Source organism: Pan paniscus, chromosome 1 (assembly GCF_029289425.2).
Source record: "Pan paniscus chromosome 1, NHGRI_mPanPan1-v2.0_pri, whole genome shotgun sequence".
Taxonomy (NCBI): Eukaryota; Metazoa; Chordata; class Mammalia; order Primates; family Hominidae; genus Pan; species Pan paniscus.
Window position 1 is genome coordinate 217,957,889 of NC_073249.2, and position 13,958 is coordinate 217,971,846.

At 40.9% G+C, this 13,958-nt stretch overlaps 1 protein-coding gene across 19 annotated transcripts in view; it reads right to left on the bottom strand.

Moving 5' to 3' along the window:
- Positions 1-13,958, bottom strand: part of KIF1B (kinesin family member 1B) — a 211,485-nt gene that overhangs the window by 151,225 nt on the left and 46,302 nt on the right. For all 19 annotated transcript variants that reach the window (XM_063594801.1, XM_063594790.1, XM_063594798.1 and 16 more), the window contains exons 3-7: positions 13,843-13,919; positions 11,492-11,671; positions 8,184-8,249; positions 2,589-2,767; positions 1,884-1,995 (exon numbers count right to left, since the gene is read on the bottom strand). In XM_063594801.1, coding sequence (XP_063450871.1) covers positions 1,884-1,995; positions 2,589-2,767; positions 8,184-8,249; positions 11,492-11,671; positions 13,843-13,919 — 614 coding nt within the window. The remainder of the gene's footprint in view (positions 1-1,883; positions 1,996-2,588; positions 2,768-8,183; positions 8,250-11,491; positions 11,672-13,842; positions 13,920-13,958) is intronic.

Sequence of the window (13,958 nt, forward strand, 5' to 3'; positions counted from 1 at the left end):
CTGACCAAATTTTACGCTTTAAATATGTGCCATTTACTGTATACTTCAATAATACCTCAATAACACTGTAAAAAAATAAAGCTTCAGGAAAGTTTAGACAAAAGTATCCAAAATGAATTACCAGGAAAGCTATGATTATGGGATTAACATTAATTTTGTAGATTCGACATCATGGGAGAAGGGCAAAAAACACCTTCACATACAATGTTCTTTGCTGGCATTCAGATAAACACTAACTAATAAATAGCACTAATATTATAACCTCTGGCTAAACAAGTTATTTGATCATCTATATAAGAAATATATTTTTTTTTTTGAGATGAAGTTTCGCTCTTGTTACCCAGGCTGAAGTGCAATGGCGCAACCTCAGCCAACTGCAGCCTCTGCCTCCCAGGTTCAAGCGATTCTCCTGCCTCAGCCTCTGGAGTAGCTAGGATTACCGGCACACACCATGACTGGCTAATTTTTTGTATTTTTAGTAGAGATTGGGTTTCACCATGTTGACCAGGCTGGTCTCGAACTCCTGACCTCAGGTGATCCACCCGCCTCAGCCTCCCAAAGTGCTTGGATTACAGGTGTGAGCCACCATGCCCAGTAGGAGTGGCTTTTTTTTTTTTTTTTTTTTTTTTTTGAGACAGAGTCTCGCTCTGTCACCCATGCTGGAGTGCAATGGCACGATCTTGGCTCACTGCAACCTCCACCTCCTGGGTTCAAGCGATTCTCCTGCCTCAGCCTCCTGAGCAGCTGGGACCACAGGCGCATGCCACCAAGCACAGCCAATTTTTTTATATTTTTAGTAGAGACTGGGTTTCACCATGCTGGCCAGGCTGGTCCCAAACTCCTGACCTCTTGATCTGTCTGCCTTGGCCTCCCACAGTGCTGGGATTACAGGTGTGAGCCACCATACCCGGCCCAGCAGGAGTATATTTTTAAAAATCATTTTCAGCTAGAAATAAGTCAACAAATAAAAGGTGATTCTAATAATTAGTGACAGTGGTGTCTAAAGTACTCATTTTATAGGGCAAAGGATCTTTTATAATTGCCAGTACAATAAACCTAACTTGAAGTTTAAAAATCCAGGTGCATCCTTCTTAGGGATGCAGATAGAGTAGTATTCAACATAAATTTTTTATTACTAACAATAACAATAAAATTAACATTATTGAGTGGCTACTCTGTGCCAGACATTATTGTATGCACTTAACCTATATTAACGCTTAATCCTTTTAACAATCCTATCAGGCTGTTATGGATGGGGAAACTGAGGAACAAAGAGGTTAAGTAGTTTGCCCAAAGCAATATAGCTGAAGAGTGGCAGAATCAGAATTCAAAGCAAGCAATCTAACGCTAAAGTCTGTGACATTTAACCACAATAGAAAATGAAAAATCAATAAGCAAAGAAAGGTATTTGAAGAACATCAGAACTGTTGTGGAGTTATTTTCCAGGAATGAAACATATCATTTGCTTAAACATTTAATCCCACTATAACATTATCATAGCTCAAAAAAAAAAAAAAAAGAATACACATACCAAAGGCAGCTAATAAGGTAATAAAAAGGTTCAGTCAAGAAGAAGAAAAGAAAGAACTTTCTCCTGCAAGACTGCTTAACTGTCTTGTATTGAGTAGTTTTTGAGACCCAAAGTCCTGGATTGTTTTTTTCTTAACCCTATTCTCTATCTTGCAACTTCATTTAAGAACCTATACACAAAACTGGTGTAGGGTGGAAGAAAAATGATAAGCAGAGGTATAAAACACCCTCCATTAAGTAAAAGAGCACCCCCTCCAACACCCAACCTTCCACAAAAAGCAGAGGGCAACAAAAGGGACTTCTCAAAATCTCCATCCTTCACAACTCAAGCCTAGAGACTGAAGCTCTCCTACCTTCTCAGTGGAAAGGTTAGTCTCATTATCGTGTTTCTTCTGGGTGAAAACAATCGTAAACACAGCGTGGGAACGGCTACTTGTTTCATTCATGTTTGTAGCTGCCACTGTCCTAAATAAACATAAAGGTGACCACGTGACAAGGGAATTCTTAGATGAGAGTTGAAATGGACAGCAGGCTCCACATTATAAGCATAACAATCACAAGCAATAGTCTTAAACTTATTCACAGATTGCAAGATTGTCACTTACACAATTGCTCTCAATACTGCTTTATTTGTGAGCCCATCAAGTTACTCTCCAATTCCAAAGGCACCCCATCAGAATCATTTTTCATACTCCAGCTATCCCTTTAGAAACCAATGAAGCATTTAATTTTTATTCTTTATTGGTGCTCATTTATTCCAGAATCAATTACTACCACAGCCACATATATACATGATAACTAACATTTTACCATGACTTGATCAAAACCTAAGAGTAAAACTCAACGAGAGCTCTAACATGTTTCAGCAATGTACTGTTTAGATGAGAAGATACTTAACACTCTGAAGCCCTCACTGTTACAGCACAGTCAAAGGATCAGAGGACTCCACAATTAAAGCAACTTTCATAGCTATAAATGTGGCCTCAAACCCTTAACTGGGAAAAAAGGACCTCAAAAGGTGCCAAAGACCTCAGTCATTACTCTATTTCCTACCATACCTGGCTTTGTTCCCAGCATCCATGAGGTCAGCAATGTCTGTGTAGGAAGTAACTGCCAACTTGGACAGATCCTCCACATAGGGTCCAAGAAGTGGGTGTTCACGCACACGCAAATTACCCTTGTTTTTTGGATTCAGCAAATCTCGTACTCTTTCACAGTAAATTTCCATGTAGCTCACCTATGAACAAATTAGTAAAGTGAATTAGAGAGAAAAAGAAATCACATACAGAAGCCGGGCGCGGTGGCTCACGCCTGTAATCCCAGCACTTTGGGAGGCCAAGGAGGGCGGATCACTTGAGATCACTCGAACTACGAGTTCGAGACCAGTCTGGCCAACATAGTGAAATCCTGTCTCTACCAAAAATACAAAAAGGAGCCAGGCGTGGTGGCACATGCCTGTAGTCTCAGCTACTCAGGAGGCTAAGGCAGGAGAAATCGCCTGTACCTGGGAGGTGGAGGTTAGAGTGAGCCAAGATCACACCACTGCACTTCAGCCTGGGTGACAGAGTGAGGCTCTGTCTTAATAAAAAAAAAAGAAAGAAAGAAAAAGAAAACAAAAGAAATCACATACAGAAAAAAAATTTTTTTAACTTTTATTAAAAGCTCTAAGATTAGAGATCAGCAACCTTTACAAAGTGAAATGCCATAACTCTAGGCCCTTTTATTCTATTAACAATATGCACAGGTAATTACACTGAATAGGTTAGAACCAGCCTTCAGACTTTCTCTGTAAGGGAGAGGTAAACAGATTATCTCTGGAATGTAGTGACTGCCAAAAGATATTTTAGTAGCAATTTATCAGTTATCAATGTTTTTTAAAATGTATACTGTTGTCAGTAACTGGGATTTGCATTGAGGTTACTCCAAGAACTCGGAAATAAGATTTCTATTAGAGTTAAAACCAAGGAACAATATCAATATTACAGAGCAGAGAAGACAAAACAGACGGGTGATGCTAATTCTTTAAGGCTCACCACACTGTTACTAACTATGGACGATGTATCCTCCAGAAGGGATGAGGGTTGATCAGCATGAAAGCTGGTGGTGGCAGGACCTATCCAAGATTTGTGAGGGAGAAAGAAGCCTCAGACAATACACTTCATAAATTCTTGTCTCATTGGCAGGACCATTCGATCATGGTGATTAATGCATTAAGCTATCATTTCTTAACCTGGGGCAATTAAACATGTATCTAAGCAACTCCTCTCCCTCTAATTCCATGCACACCAAACAACCAACAGGCTTCCAACAGCGAGGTCTGTCCACAGAAAGATAATATATTAAATAGTCTTGCGAATGGCTTGAGTGTTCTAGCCTTAGTAATAGTTATTTCTCATGGGAAAGTAACAAACCAACAAGTTGGTTTCATAACATCAGTCAAATGAGCTTTACTCAAGTCTTAACTTGTAAGGATAGTCCTTTTCTTGATGAATCTACAAAATCAGACTTCTAAGCAAACAAGGCTCTGAACTAGGGTAAATTCATCACAACAGGCCACATTACGATGCTACCCAGGAAACAGATCCTTCTGTATCATGGAGCTATTCAAGCTTACATTACAGCTCCTGCATTTTTAAACTTTAAATGTCTATGGACATGTTTTCAGAGTATCTGGAATGGAATCTTAATTCCATTTCTATTGCCTTTTTCTTTCATTCAGTCTCTAACTGTATTTTTATACTGTATTTTATTTTTATTTTTATATATTTTTTGAGACTGTATCTTACTCTGTCACCCAGGCTGGAGTGCAGTGGCTCAAACATGGCTCACTGCAGCCTCGACTTCCTGGGCTTAAGCAATCCTCCTGCCTCAGCCTCTGGAGTAACTGGGACTACAGGCACGTGCCACCACGCCTAGCTAATTAAAAAATCTTTTTTTGCAGAGACAGGGTCTCACCATGTTGCCCAGGCTGGTCTTGAAGTCCTGGGCTCAAGCAATCCTCCCATCTTGGCCTCCCAAAGTGCAGGGATTACAGGTGTGAGCCACCGCACCTGGCCTTAATTTGTATTTTAAAATCAGTTAAAGGCTGGGCATGGTGGCTCATGCCAGGAATCCCCACACTTTGGGAGGTCAAGGTGGGCAGATTGCTTGAGCTCAGGAATTCGAGACCAACCTGGGTAACATGGTAAAACCCCACTTCTACCAAAAATACAAAGAATTAGCCAGGCATGGTAGTGTGTGCCTGTGTTCCCAGCTACTCGGGAGGCTGAGGTGGGAAGATCACTCAAGCCCAGGAGGTTGGGGATGCAGTGAGCTGAGATCACGCCACTGCACTCCAGCCTGGGTGACAGTGAGATCCTGTCTCTAAAAATAAATAAATAAATAAATAAATAAATAAATAAATAAATAAATAAATAAAATCCATTTTAAAAAAATGAGAACTTGGCCAGATGCAGTAGCTCATGTCTGTAATCTTAGCACTTTGGGAGCCACGCACTGTGGCACATGCCTGTGGTGCAAATTACTCAGGAGGCTGAGGCAGGACGATCACTGAGCCCAGGAGGTCAAGGCTGCAGTGAACCCTGTTTGCACCACTGCACTCCAGTCTGGGTAACAGAGCAAGACCTTGTCTTAAAAAAAAAGAAAAAAAGGCCGGGCGCAGTGGCTCACGCCTATAATCCCAGCCCTTTGGGAGGCCAAGGCAGGTGGATCATGAGGTCAGGAGTTCGAGACCAGCCTGGCCAACATGGTGAAACCCTGTGTCTACTAAAAATACAGAAAATTAGCCAGGTGTGGTAGCAGGAGCCTGTAATCCCAGCCTCTCGGGAGGCTGAGGCAGGAGAATTGCTTGAACCTGGGAGGCGGAGGTTGCAGTGAGCCGAGACCGCGCCACTGCACTCCAGCCTGGGTGACAGAGTGAGACTCTGTCTCCAAAAAAACAGACAACTCTGAAAGATAAAGTAATTAATCTATTATGAGAGTAAAGTAACAGAACAACAAATATTCTTTCTGACAGCAAGTCATCCTAGAAAGTGAGATGATTCTTCAATCATTGCTGTGTACTTAAATTTGTACATACAATACTGAATCCCCGGAATATATTACATCTTTTGGAACACTCGTCCCTTTTCACACAAATGTGAGACAAAGAGAACCCAAATAATCTAGGTAAAAGTTCATGTGCTCCATTCCTTATGCTCTGATATGTGAATCCATCCAAAGCCATCATCATTTCTTTTACTTCTGCACCAACCACTCCAGATGCCACCTGACAGATCCAACTCACTGAGGACCGTTCTCTTACAGGCACTGTTCTAGGCAATTGGTATACACCACTAAATAAAGCAGACAAAGAACCCTGCCCCAGTGAGCTTATGCTTCTAGCAAGGGATATTGATAATAAACAACAAACATAAAAAATAGGTAACTGAGAAAGCATGTTAGAACATGATGAGTATGATGGAAAAAAGAAAATAGAATGGGGAAGAGAGCTCAGGATGTGGGGTAAAGGGCAAGATACAATATTAAATAAGGTGGTCAAGGTAAGCCTCACTGAGAGTGTGTGATTTATGCAGACTTGAAGAACGTGAGAAACTTAGTCAAAATGACATCCAAGTGAACAACATTTCAGGCAGGAGGAGAAGTAAATGTAGAGGCCTTGAAGCAGGAATGTTTCTGGTATGTTCTTGAAACAGCAAAAAAGGCAATATGGGTGGAGCAGAGTAAACAGGGAAGGAAGTAGAAGAGGCAGGTAGAGAGGTCCTGCAAATGTGGCAAGAAACCACAGTGTCAACTAGGAATCTATGCTCCACTCCAAGTTAAGCCTGGAAACTCTAATACAAAAGAAAAGGGCATCTTCTTTTATTACCTGTAAGCTCAAAAATTCTATCACCTGATTCAAAAAAGAATAACTATGGGACAAGCTATTCAGAAAATTCATTTTAACGCAAAATATGCTTAGGGCAGCACATTCTCTTTTTGGTGTATGACAGTCACAAGACAGAATTCCTTAGAATTTACATATTTATGCAACACCTTCTAGGTGAAGAAAAAACTCCAAAGCAATTAAATGAATTAACTAGGAATGAAATGCTGTAAGGCTACAGAGAATCAGAACAAATAGTGTTGTTTGTTCTGACATCAGACAAAAAGAAAAGAAAAAAAATCTCGAGATCGCTTAAAAGGCAGCCTATTTTTTCAAAACAGACTCATGGTAACAGAACACTTTAATAATTTCAGTTACTATGAAAGTGAATACCAAAAAAGGGTGTGGTGGGGGGGGGTGAGAGAGAGAGGGAGGAAGAGAAAGAAACAGCAGCTTCTTCTTTTTATTTATTTATTTATTTTTTTTTTTTGAGACAGACTCCAGGCTGGGGTGCACTGGCATGATCTCGGCTCACTGTAACCTCTGCCTCCTGGGTTCAAGCGATTCTCGTGCCTCAGCCTCCCGAGTAGCTGGGATTACAGGTGTGCACCACCACAGCCGGCTAATTTTTTGTGTTTTTAGTAGAGACGGGGTTTTGCCAGGTTGGCCACGCTGGTCTCAAACTCCTGGCCTCAAGTGATCCATTCGCCTCCCGAAGTGCTGGGATTACAGGTATGAGCCCCAAAACAGCTTCTTTAAGCACATACAAAACAGAGAGAATGTTTATCAAATAAGCAAATGTGTATAAAGTAATTCTATAGACTTCATGAAAGAGCCAGGGTAAACACAGGATGGATAATTACTTTCCAAGTTTATATAAGCAATTAAAAAAGTGGGAAAGGGGGAGATTTGATTATATATATTTAAAACCAATGCCTGTCAAAAACCATTATTAACAATATTAAAGGAGAAGAGTTCCCACAAATGAATCAGAAAGACATTGTGAACCCAAAATGTAAACAGGCATATGCATAATTTACAAGACGTTCAACCATACTAGTAATCAAAGAAATTCAAAATTTAAGTAAGAGAATACTTACATTATCAAATTAGCAAAGATTAAAAAATAGAAAAATGTTGGCAAGGGCACAATGGGTGCTTACACCCTCCTAGTGTGACTGAAAACTGTTACCCAGCATTACTTTCCAAAAAGGCATTTGGCAATTCAAATGTATTATTTAAAAACCAAGAAACATACAAAAGATAATAACTACAAATAAATGCACAGACTTATGAACAAAGATTTAATTGTGGCTGGGCTCAGTGATTCACACTGCAACCCCAGCATTTTCAGAGGTGGAGGAGGCAAGATTGCTTGAGCCCAAGAGTTCAACACCAACCTGGGCAACATAGGGAAACTCCATCTCTACAAAAATATCAATTATCTAGGGGTGGTGGTGGCACACACCTGTTGTCCCAGCTACTTGAGAAGCTGAGGGGGTAAGATCGCTTTGGCCCAGAAGGTCAAGGCTGCAGTGAGCTGTGATCACGCCACTGCACTCCAGGGCCTGGGCAACAGAGTGAGACCCTGTCCCCACCACGCACCCCCCAAAAAAAGATTAAAGCAGGACACTATTCATTATACCCAAAACCCAGAAATAGCCTGAAAGGACAAAAATGAAGGAATGGTGAAGTGATGTGTACCACAGTCATAATTTGGAGCCATTTAAGTGATGCTTGAGAGAATGGAAAACAAGGGCTTATGGTGTCAACCCACGGCTGTACTCACCTCTACAGAGTAAGACATTTCTTCATTACAGTTGTCATTGATTTTCTCAAAAAGTTCTTCACATAACTAGGGAAGTAGAATGAGAGAGGCATGAAGACCACAAATGAGAGGAGTACTAAGTCATCCACGCGTGCTCAATGAATTAGCCAGACGTCCTTTCTTGCTCCATCTCAAAATATATTATGTCATAAACATCAAGATACGATTAATGCTTTGAATAAAGTCAGTCATGCGCCTCATAACCATGATTCGGTCAACGATGGACTGCATATATGATAGTGATCCCCATAAGATTATAAGAAAGCTGGAAAATTCCTGTCACCTAGTGATATCTTGATGATCCTGACCCTGTGTAGGCCTAGGCTAATAAATGTGTGCCTTAGTTTTTAACAAAAAAGTTTAAATTTTTTTTCAAAAATTAAAAATTTGGGCTGGGCAAGGTGGCTCATGCCTGTAATCCCAGCACTTTGGGAGGACGAGGCAGGCAGATCACGAGGTCAGGAGATCGAGAACATCTTGGCCAACATGGTGAAACCGCATCTCTACTAAAAATACAAAAATAGTCCCAGCTATTCTGGAGGCTGAGGCAGGAGAATCGCTTGAACCCAGGAGGCGGAGGTTGCAGTGAGCCAAGATCATGCCACTGCATTCCAGCCTGGGCAAGAGGAGTGAAACTCTGTCTAAAAAAAAAAAAAAAAATTTGGCCAGGTGCAGTGGCTCACGCCTGTAAATCTCAGCACTTTGGGAGGCCAAGGCAGGCAGATCACTTGAGGCCAAGAGTTCAAGACCAGCCTGGCCAACACTGTGAAACCCCGTCTCTACTAAAAATACAAAAATTAGCCAGACGTGGTGGTACGTGCCTGTAGTCCCAGCTACTCAGGAGGCTAAGGCACAAGAATTAATTGAACCCAGGAGGCGGAGGTTGCAGTGAGCTGATACGGCGCCACTGTACTCCAGCCTGGGTGACAAAGCAAGACTCTGTCTCAAGAAAGAAAAAAAAAAATTAAAAAATACAAAAAAGCTTATAGAATAAAGATATGAAGAAAGAAAATATTTTTGTACAGCTGTACAAAGTGTGTGTGTGTGTGGTTTCTTTTTTTTTTTTTGAGACCAAGTTTCACTCTTGTTGCTCATGCTAGAGTGCAATGGCGCGATCTCAGCTCACTGCAACCTCCGTCTCCTGGGTTCAAGCGATTCTCCTGCCTCAGCCTCCCAAGTAGCTGGGATTACAAGCATGCGCCACCATGCCTGGCTCATTTTTTTGTATTTTTAGTAGACACGGGGTTTCACCATGTTGGTCAGGCTGGTCTCGAACTCCTGACCTCCAGTGATCCACCCGCCTTGGCCTCCCAAAGTGATGGGATTACAGGCATGAGCCACCATGCTGGGGCTGTTTGTGTTTTAAACTAAAGGTTATTATAAAAGGATCAGAAAGTTTAAAAAATTTTAAAGTTTATAAAGTAAAAAAGTTATAGTAATTTAACTAAGGTTAATTATTGAAAGGAAACTGTTTTTAAAACTAAATTTAGTGTAGCCTAAGTGTGCAGCATTTATAAAGTCTACAATACTGCAAAGCAATGTCCTAGGCCTTCACATTTACTCACCACTTGCTCACTGACTCACCCAGAGCAACTTCCAGCCCTGCAAGCTCCAGTGTAAGAGCACTATGCAGGTGTGCCATTTTAAATCTTTTATATCATATTTTTAATGTACTTTTCTATGTTTAGATATACAAATACTTACCATCCTATTATAATTGCCTGTAGTATTCAGTACAGTAGCATGCTACACAAGTTTATAGCCTTGGAGCAACAGGCTATACAACGCAGTCTAGGTGTGGAGCAGTTTATACCTTCCAGGGTTTGTGTAAGTACACTCTATGATATCTGTACAATGACAAAAGCACCTAACGACTAATGATGCATTTCTCAAAATGTACCCCCACCCTTAAGTGATGCATGACTATAAAAGGAAAATTTTAAATACAATCTTCTCACTTAATCTTTTTTTTTTCTTAAGTTTTTAGGCCCCGCACAGTGGCTCATGCCTGTAATCCCAGTACTTCCGGAAGTCGAGGCAGGCAGATCATCCCAAGCCCAGGATGGAGCCCAGGTCCATTCGAGACCAGCCTGGACAACATGGTGAGACCCTGTCTCTAAAAAAAAAATTTTAAAGGCCGGGCATGGTGACTCATGCCTGCAATCCCTGCACTTTGGGAGGCCGAGGTGGGCGGATTGCCTGAGGTCAGGAGATCCAGACCAGGACCAACATGGTGAAACCCCGCCTCTACTAAAAATACAAAAATTAGCCAGGCATAGTGGTGGGTGCCTATTGTCCCAGCTACTCAGGAGGCTGAGGCAGGAGAATCACTTGAACCCAGGAGGCGGAGGTTGCAGTGAGCCAAGATGGCGCCATTGCACTCCAGCCTGGGCAACAGAGAGAGACTCCACCTCAAAAAAAAAAAAAAAATTTTTTTTTTTAATTTAAAAATGAGCTAGGTGTGGTGGCACATGGCTTTAGTCCCAGCTACTCTGGAGGCTAAGGCAGGAGGATCACTTGAGCCTGGGAGGTCAAGGCCTCAATGAGCCATGATCACACCACTGCACTCCAGCATGGGCAACAGAGTGAGACCCTGTCTCAAATAAATAAGTAAATAATGAAGTTCTTTTTAAATACTTATGTCTTTCACCATTAAATCCTAAGTGAAACGAATAATGAAAATAAAAATAAATAAATATCTATGTCAGAACTCTTCTTCATTCCCAAACAATAAAGGATCAAATCCAATAATACTAACTGTTCTAAAAAAAAAAAAAAAAAAAAAAAAGAGGGAGAATCTCAGAGTGTTTGAAGTTTAAAGTCATAGTATTAAATTAGGAAAATAAAATGAAAGTATCTCCGAATAAGGCTATCAAAAAAACCAAAAATAATCACATTCTTCAGAGGTAATCTATGCATGGAATTTGAAAAAAAATCAGATCAACAATATTCCCCCATCTCCAGGACTTATAACAGAGCTTTAACAAGCTGGTAACACTTTTCAAATGATAAAATAATATGGCATTGGATATATGGCAAAATCATTACAAAACACTGACTTTCCCACCTTTAATGACAGACATGTGTACATGTCAATCCTTCCCATTCAATTGTGAGCTCCTCTGAGGGAAAATAATGGGTTGTTCATCTTTGTGCCTGACATAAAACAATCCCCGCATAAATGTTCGCCAAATAAAAATAACTGTTAAAGCAATTTAAGACTAACACTAATAATGAAGAGAAGATTTTTGTTTTGTTTTGTTTTTCACCTGTGGAATGATGCCAGCCTGGCTTTCTTCTTGTTTACCCATCATTGTATAAGATTTTCCAGCACCAGTCTGCCCATAGGCAAAAATACAGACATTATATCCCTCAAAGGCGTGTAAGAGCATTTCCTTGCCAATGTCATTGTACACACGGTTTTGAGATGCAAAACAGGGATCTTCGGGCTGTAAAGAGTAAAAGGAGAAATAAATAACCTTTTATTAATATTTCTTCCTTTACTTACTTGATTGCTTCCATAATAAAAGTGTCTGGAATCAGAACAGTCACCTAAAATTCCCTACACATTTTTTAAGCCTCCTATACACAAGTTTACTTTTCTCATTAAATACACACACATGCACACACACACACTCACAAACACATGCACTGTTAGAGTCATCCAGGTCAGTCATACATAAAAATATCTATATAAAATTATCTGGCATGATTACATTTCACTTTCTATAACCTTAAAAGTATCACTCTTTCATTCACACAGCCAAGATTTTCTTAAGTGGAAAATGAGAATAAAAGACCAAAGGTCAAGTCCACATATAAAAATACTTCTTTGAACTCACTCCAGCTACTGGGACTATTTCTCAATAAACACAGCTTTCAGGAAACAGCATTTCCAATCCCCTTCTCAGTCCCTTCCCTTGACAATTAGGCTTTGTCAATAGTTTAAAACATCTATTCCCCAGGGCTGGGCACAGTGGCTCATGCCTGTAATCCCATCACTATGGGAGGCCAAGGCGGGCAGATCACTTGAGGATAGGAATTCGAGACCAGCCTGGCCAACACAGCGAAACCCCATCTCTACTAAAAATTAAAAAAATCAGCCGGGTGTGGTGGCACCCGCCTGTAATCCCAGATACTCAGGAGGCTGAAGCAGGAAAACTGCTTGAACCCAGGAGGTGTAGGTTGCAGTGAGCTGAGATCACGCCACTGCACTCCAGCCTAGGCAACAGAGCGAGACTCAGTCTTTAAAAAAAAAAAAAAAAAAAAAAAACAGGAAAAACAAAACCAAAAACATGTAACAAAGAGATGAGTGATGCAGAAGTAAACTCTATGAACAATCCCTAAGAAGCAGCAACATTTGGGGTTCCACACTGAGTAAGGGTACCAGGAAGGGCCCTACTCTGCATTTTCGTAATACTGGTAATCTTTTGTTTCCCTTGTGGATCTGCAGCCTCTTTCCTTTTTTTTTTTTGAGACACAGTCACGTTCCATCACCCAGGCTGGAGTGCAGTGGTGCGATCTCGGCTCACTGCAACCTCCACCTCCCTGGGTTCAAGCGATTCACCTGCCTCAGCCTCCCAAGTAGCTGGGATTACAGGCACCCGCCACCAAGCCCACCTAATTTTTTTTTTTTTTTGGAATTTTTAGTAGAGGCACGGTATCATCTTTCAAAATGTTCAGAACCCACATTGCTCTACTACAGTTAAAAAAAAAAATTGGCCAGGCACGGTGGCTCACTCCTTTAATCCCAACACTTTGAGAGGTCGAGGCAGGTGGATCAGGAGGTCACGAGTTCAAGATCAGCCTGGCCAAAAACAAACAAACAAACAAACAAAACAATTTCTCTGTGGTCATTCCAATCTTGCTGGCCATTCCCTCAAAATTCAACTTAAAATTAACAGTACCCTAAGCAATTTTAATTTGGCATTTCCAGCCAGGCACAGTGGCTCACACCTGTAATCCCAGCACTTTGGGAGGCAAACACAGGTGGATCACTTAAGGTCAGAAGCTCGAGACCAGCCTTGCCAACATGGTCAAATCCTGTCTCTACTAAAAATACAAAAATTAGCTGGGCATAGTGCCACGCGCCTGTAATCCCAGCTACTCAGGAGGCTGAGGCGGAAGAATCGCTTGAACCTCGGAGGCGGAGGTTGCAGTGAGCCAAGATGGCACCACTGTACTCCAGCCTGGGCGACAGAGTGAGACTCCGTCTCAGAAGAAAAATAATAATAATAATAATTATTATTATTATTTGGCATTTCCTAAGATCAATGGGCAATAATGTTGGTAATGAGGATCCTAAGATACTGATAAATAAATCCTCGAGAAATGTCTAAATCAGTATAAATTTAGTGTACATTCAGTATAAATTTGGTGTAAACTAAATATGTTCTGTATGTATATGTGTATATATTTATGTATATGTGTACATAAACTTTCCATCAGCCCAAATATTTTATGAATGAAAATACTATATCACTGTATCAAAGAATGAACTCATGCTACACAACACTTAAGAAGCAAAACTTGGATCTGCTCAGCTAAGAGAAAAGACAAATCGGCAAGGAAAGAGGAAAGGAGGCAGGAGCTGGCAGCGCTGTGGCATGAGGGTACTCACTGAGGTATGAGACCAGTAGGAATAGTCGAAGCTGAAGGACTTTGGAGCTTCCTTTGGATTCTTTGGGTTAATAATACCTAGAAGATAAAAATGTTTCATTTTATAAGTCACTCAAT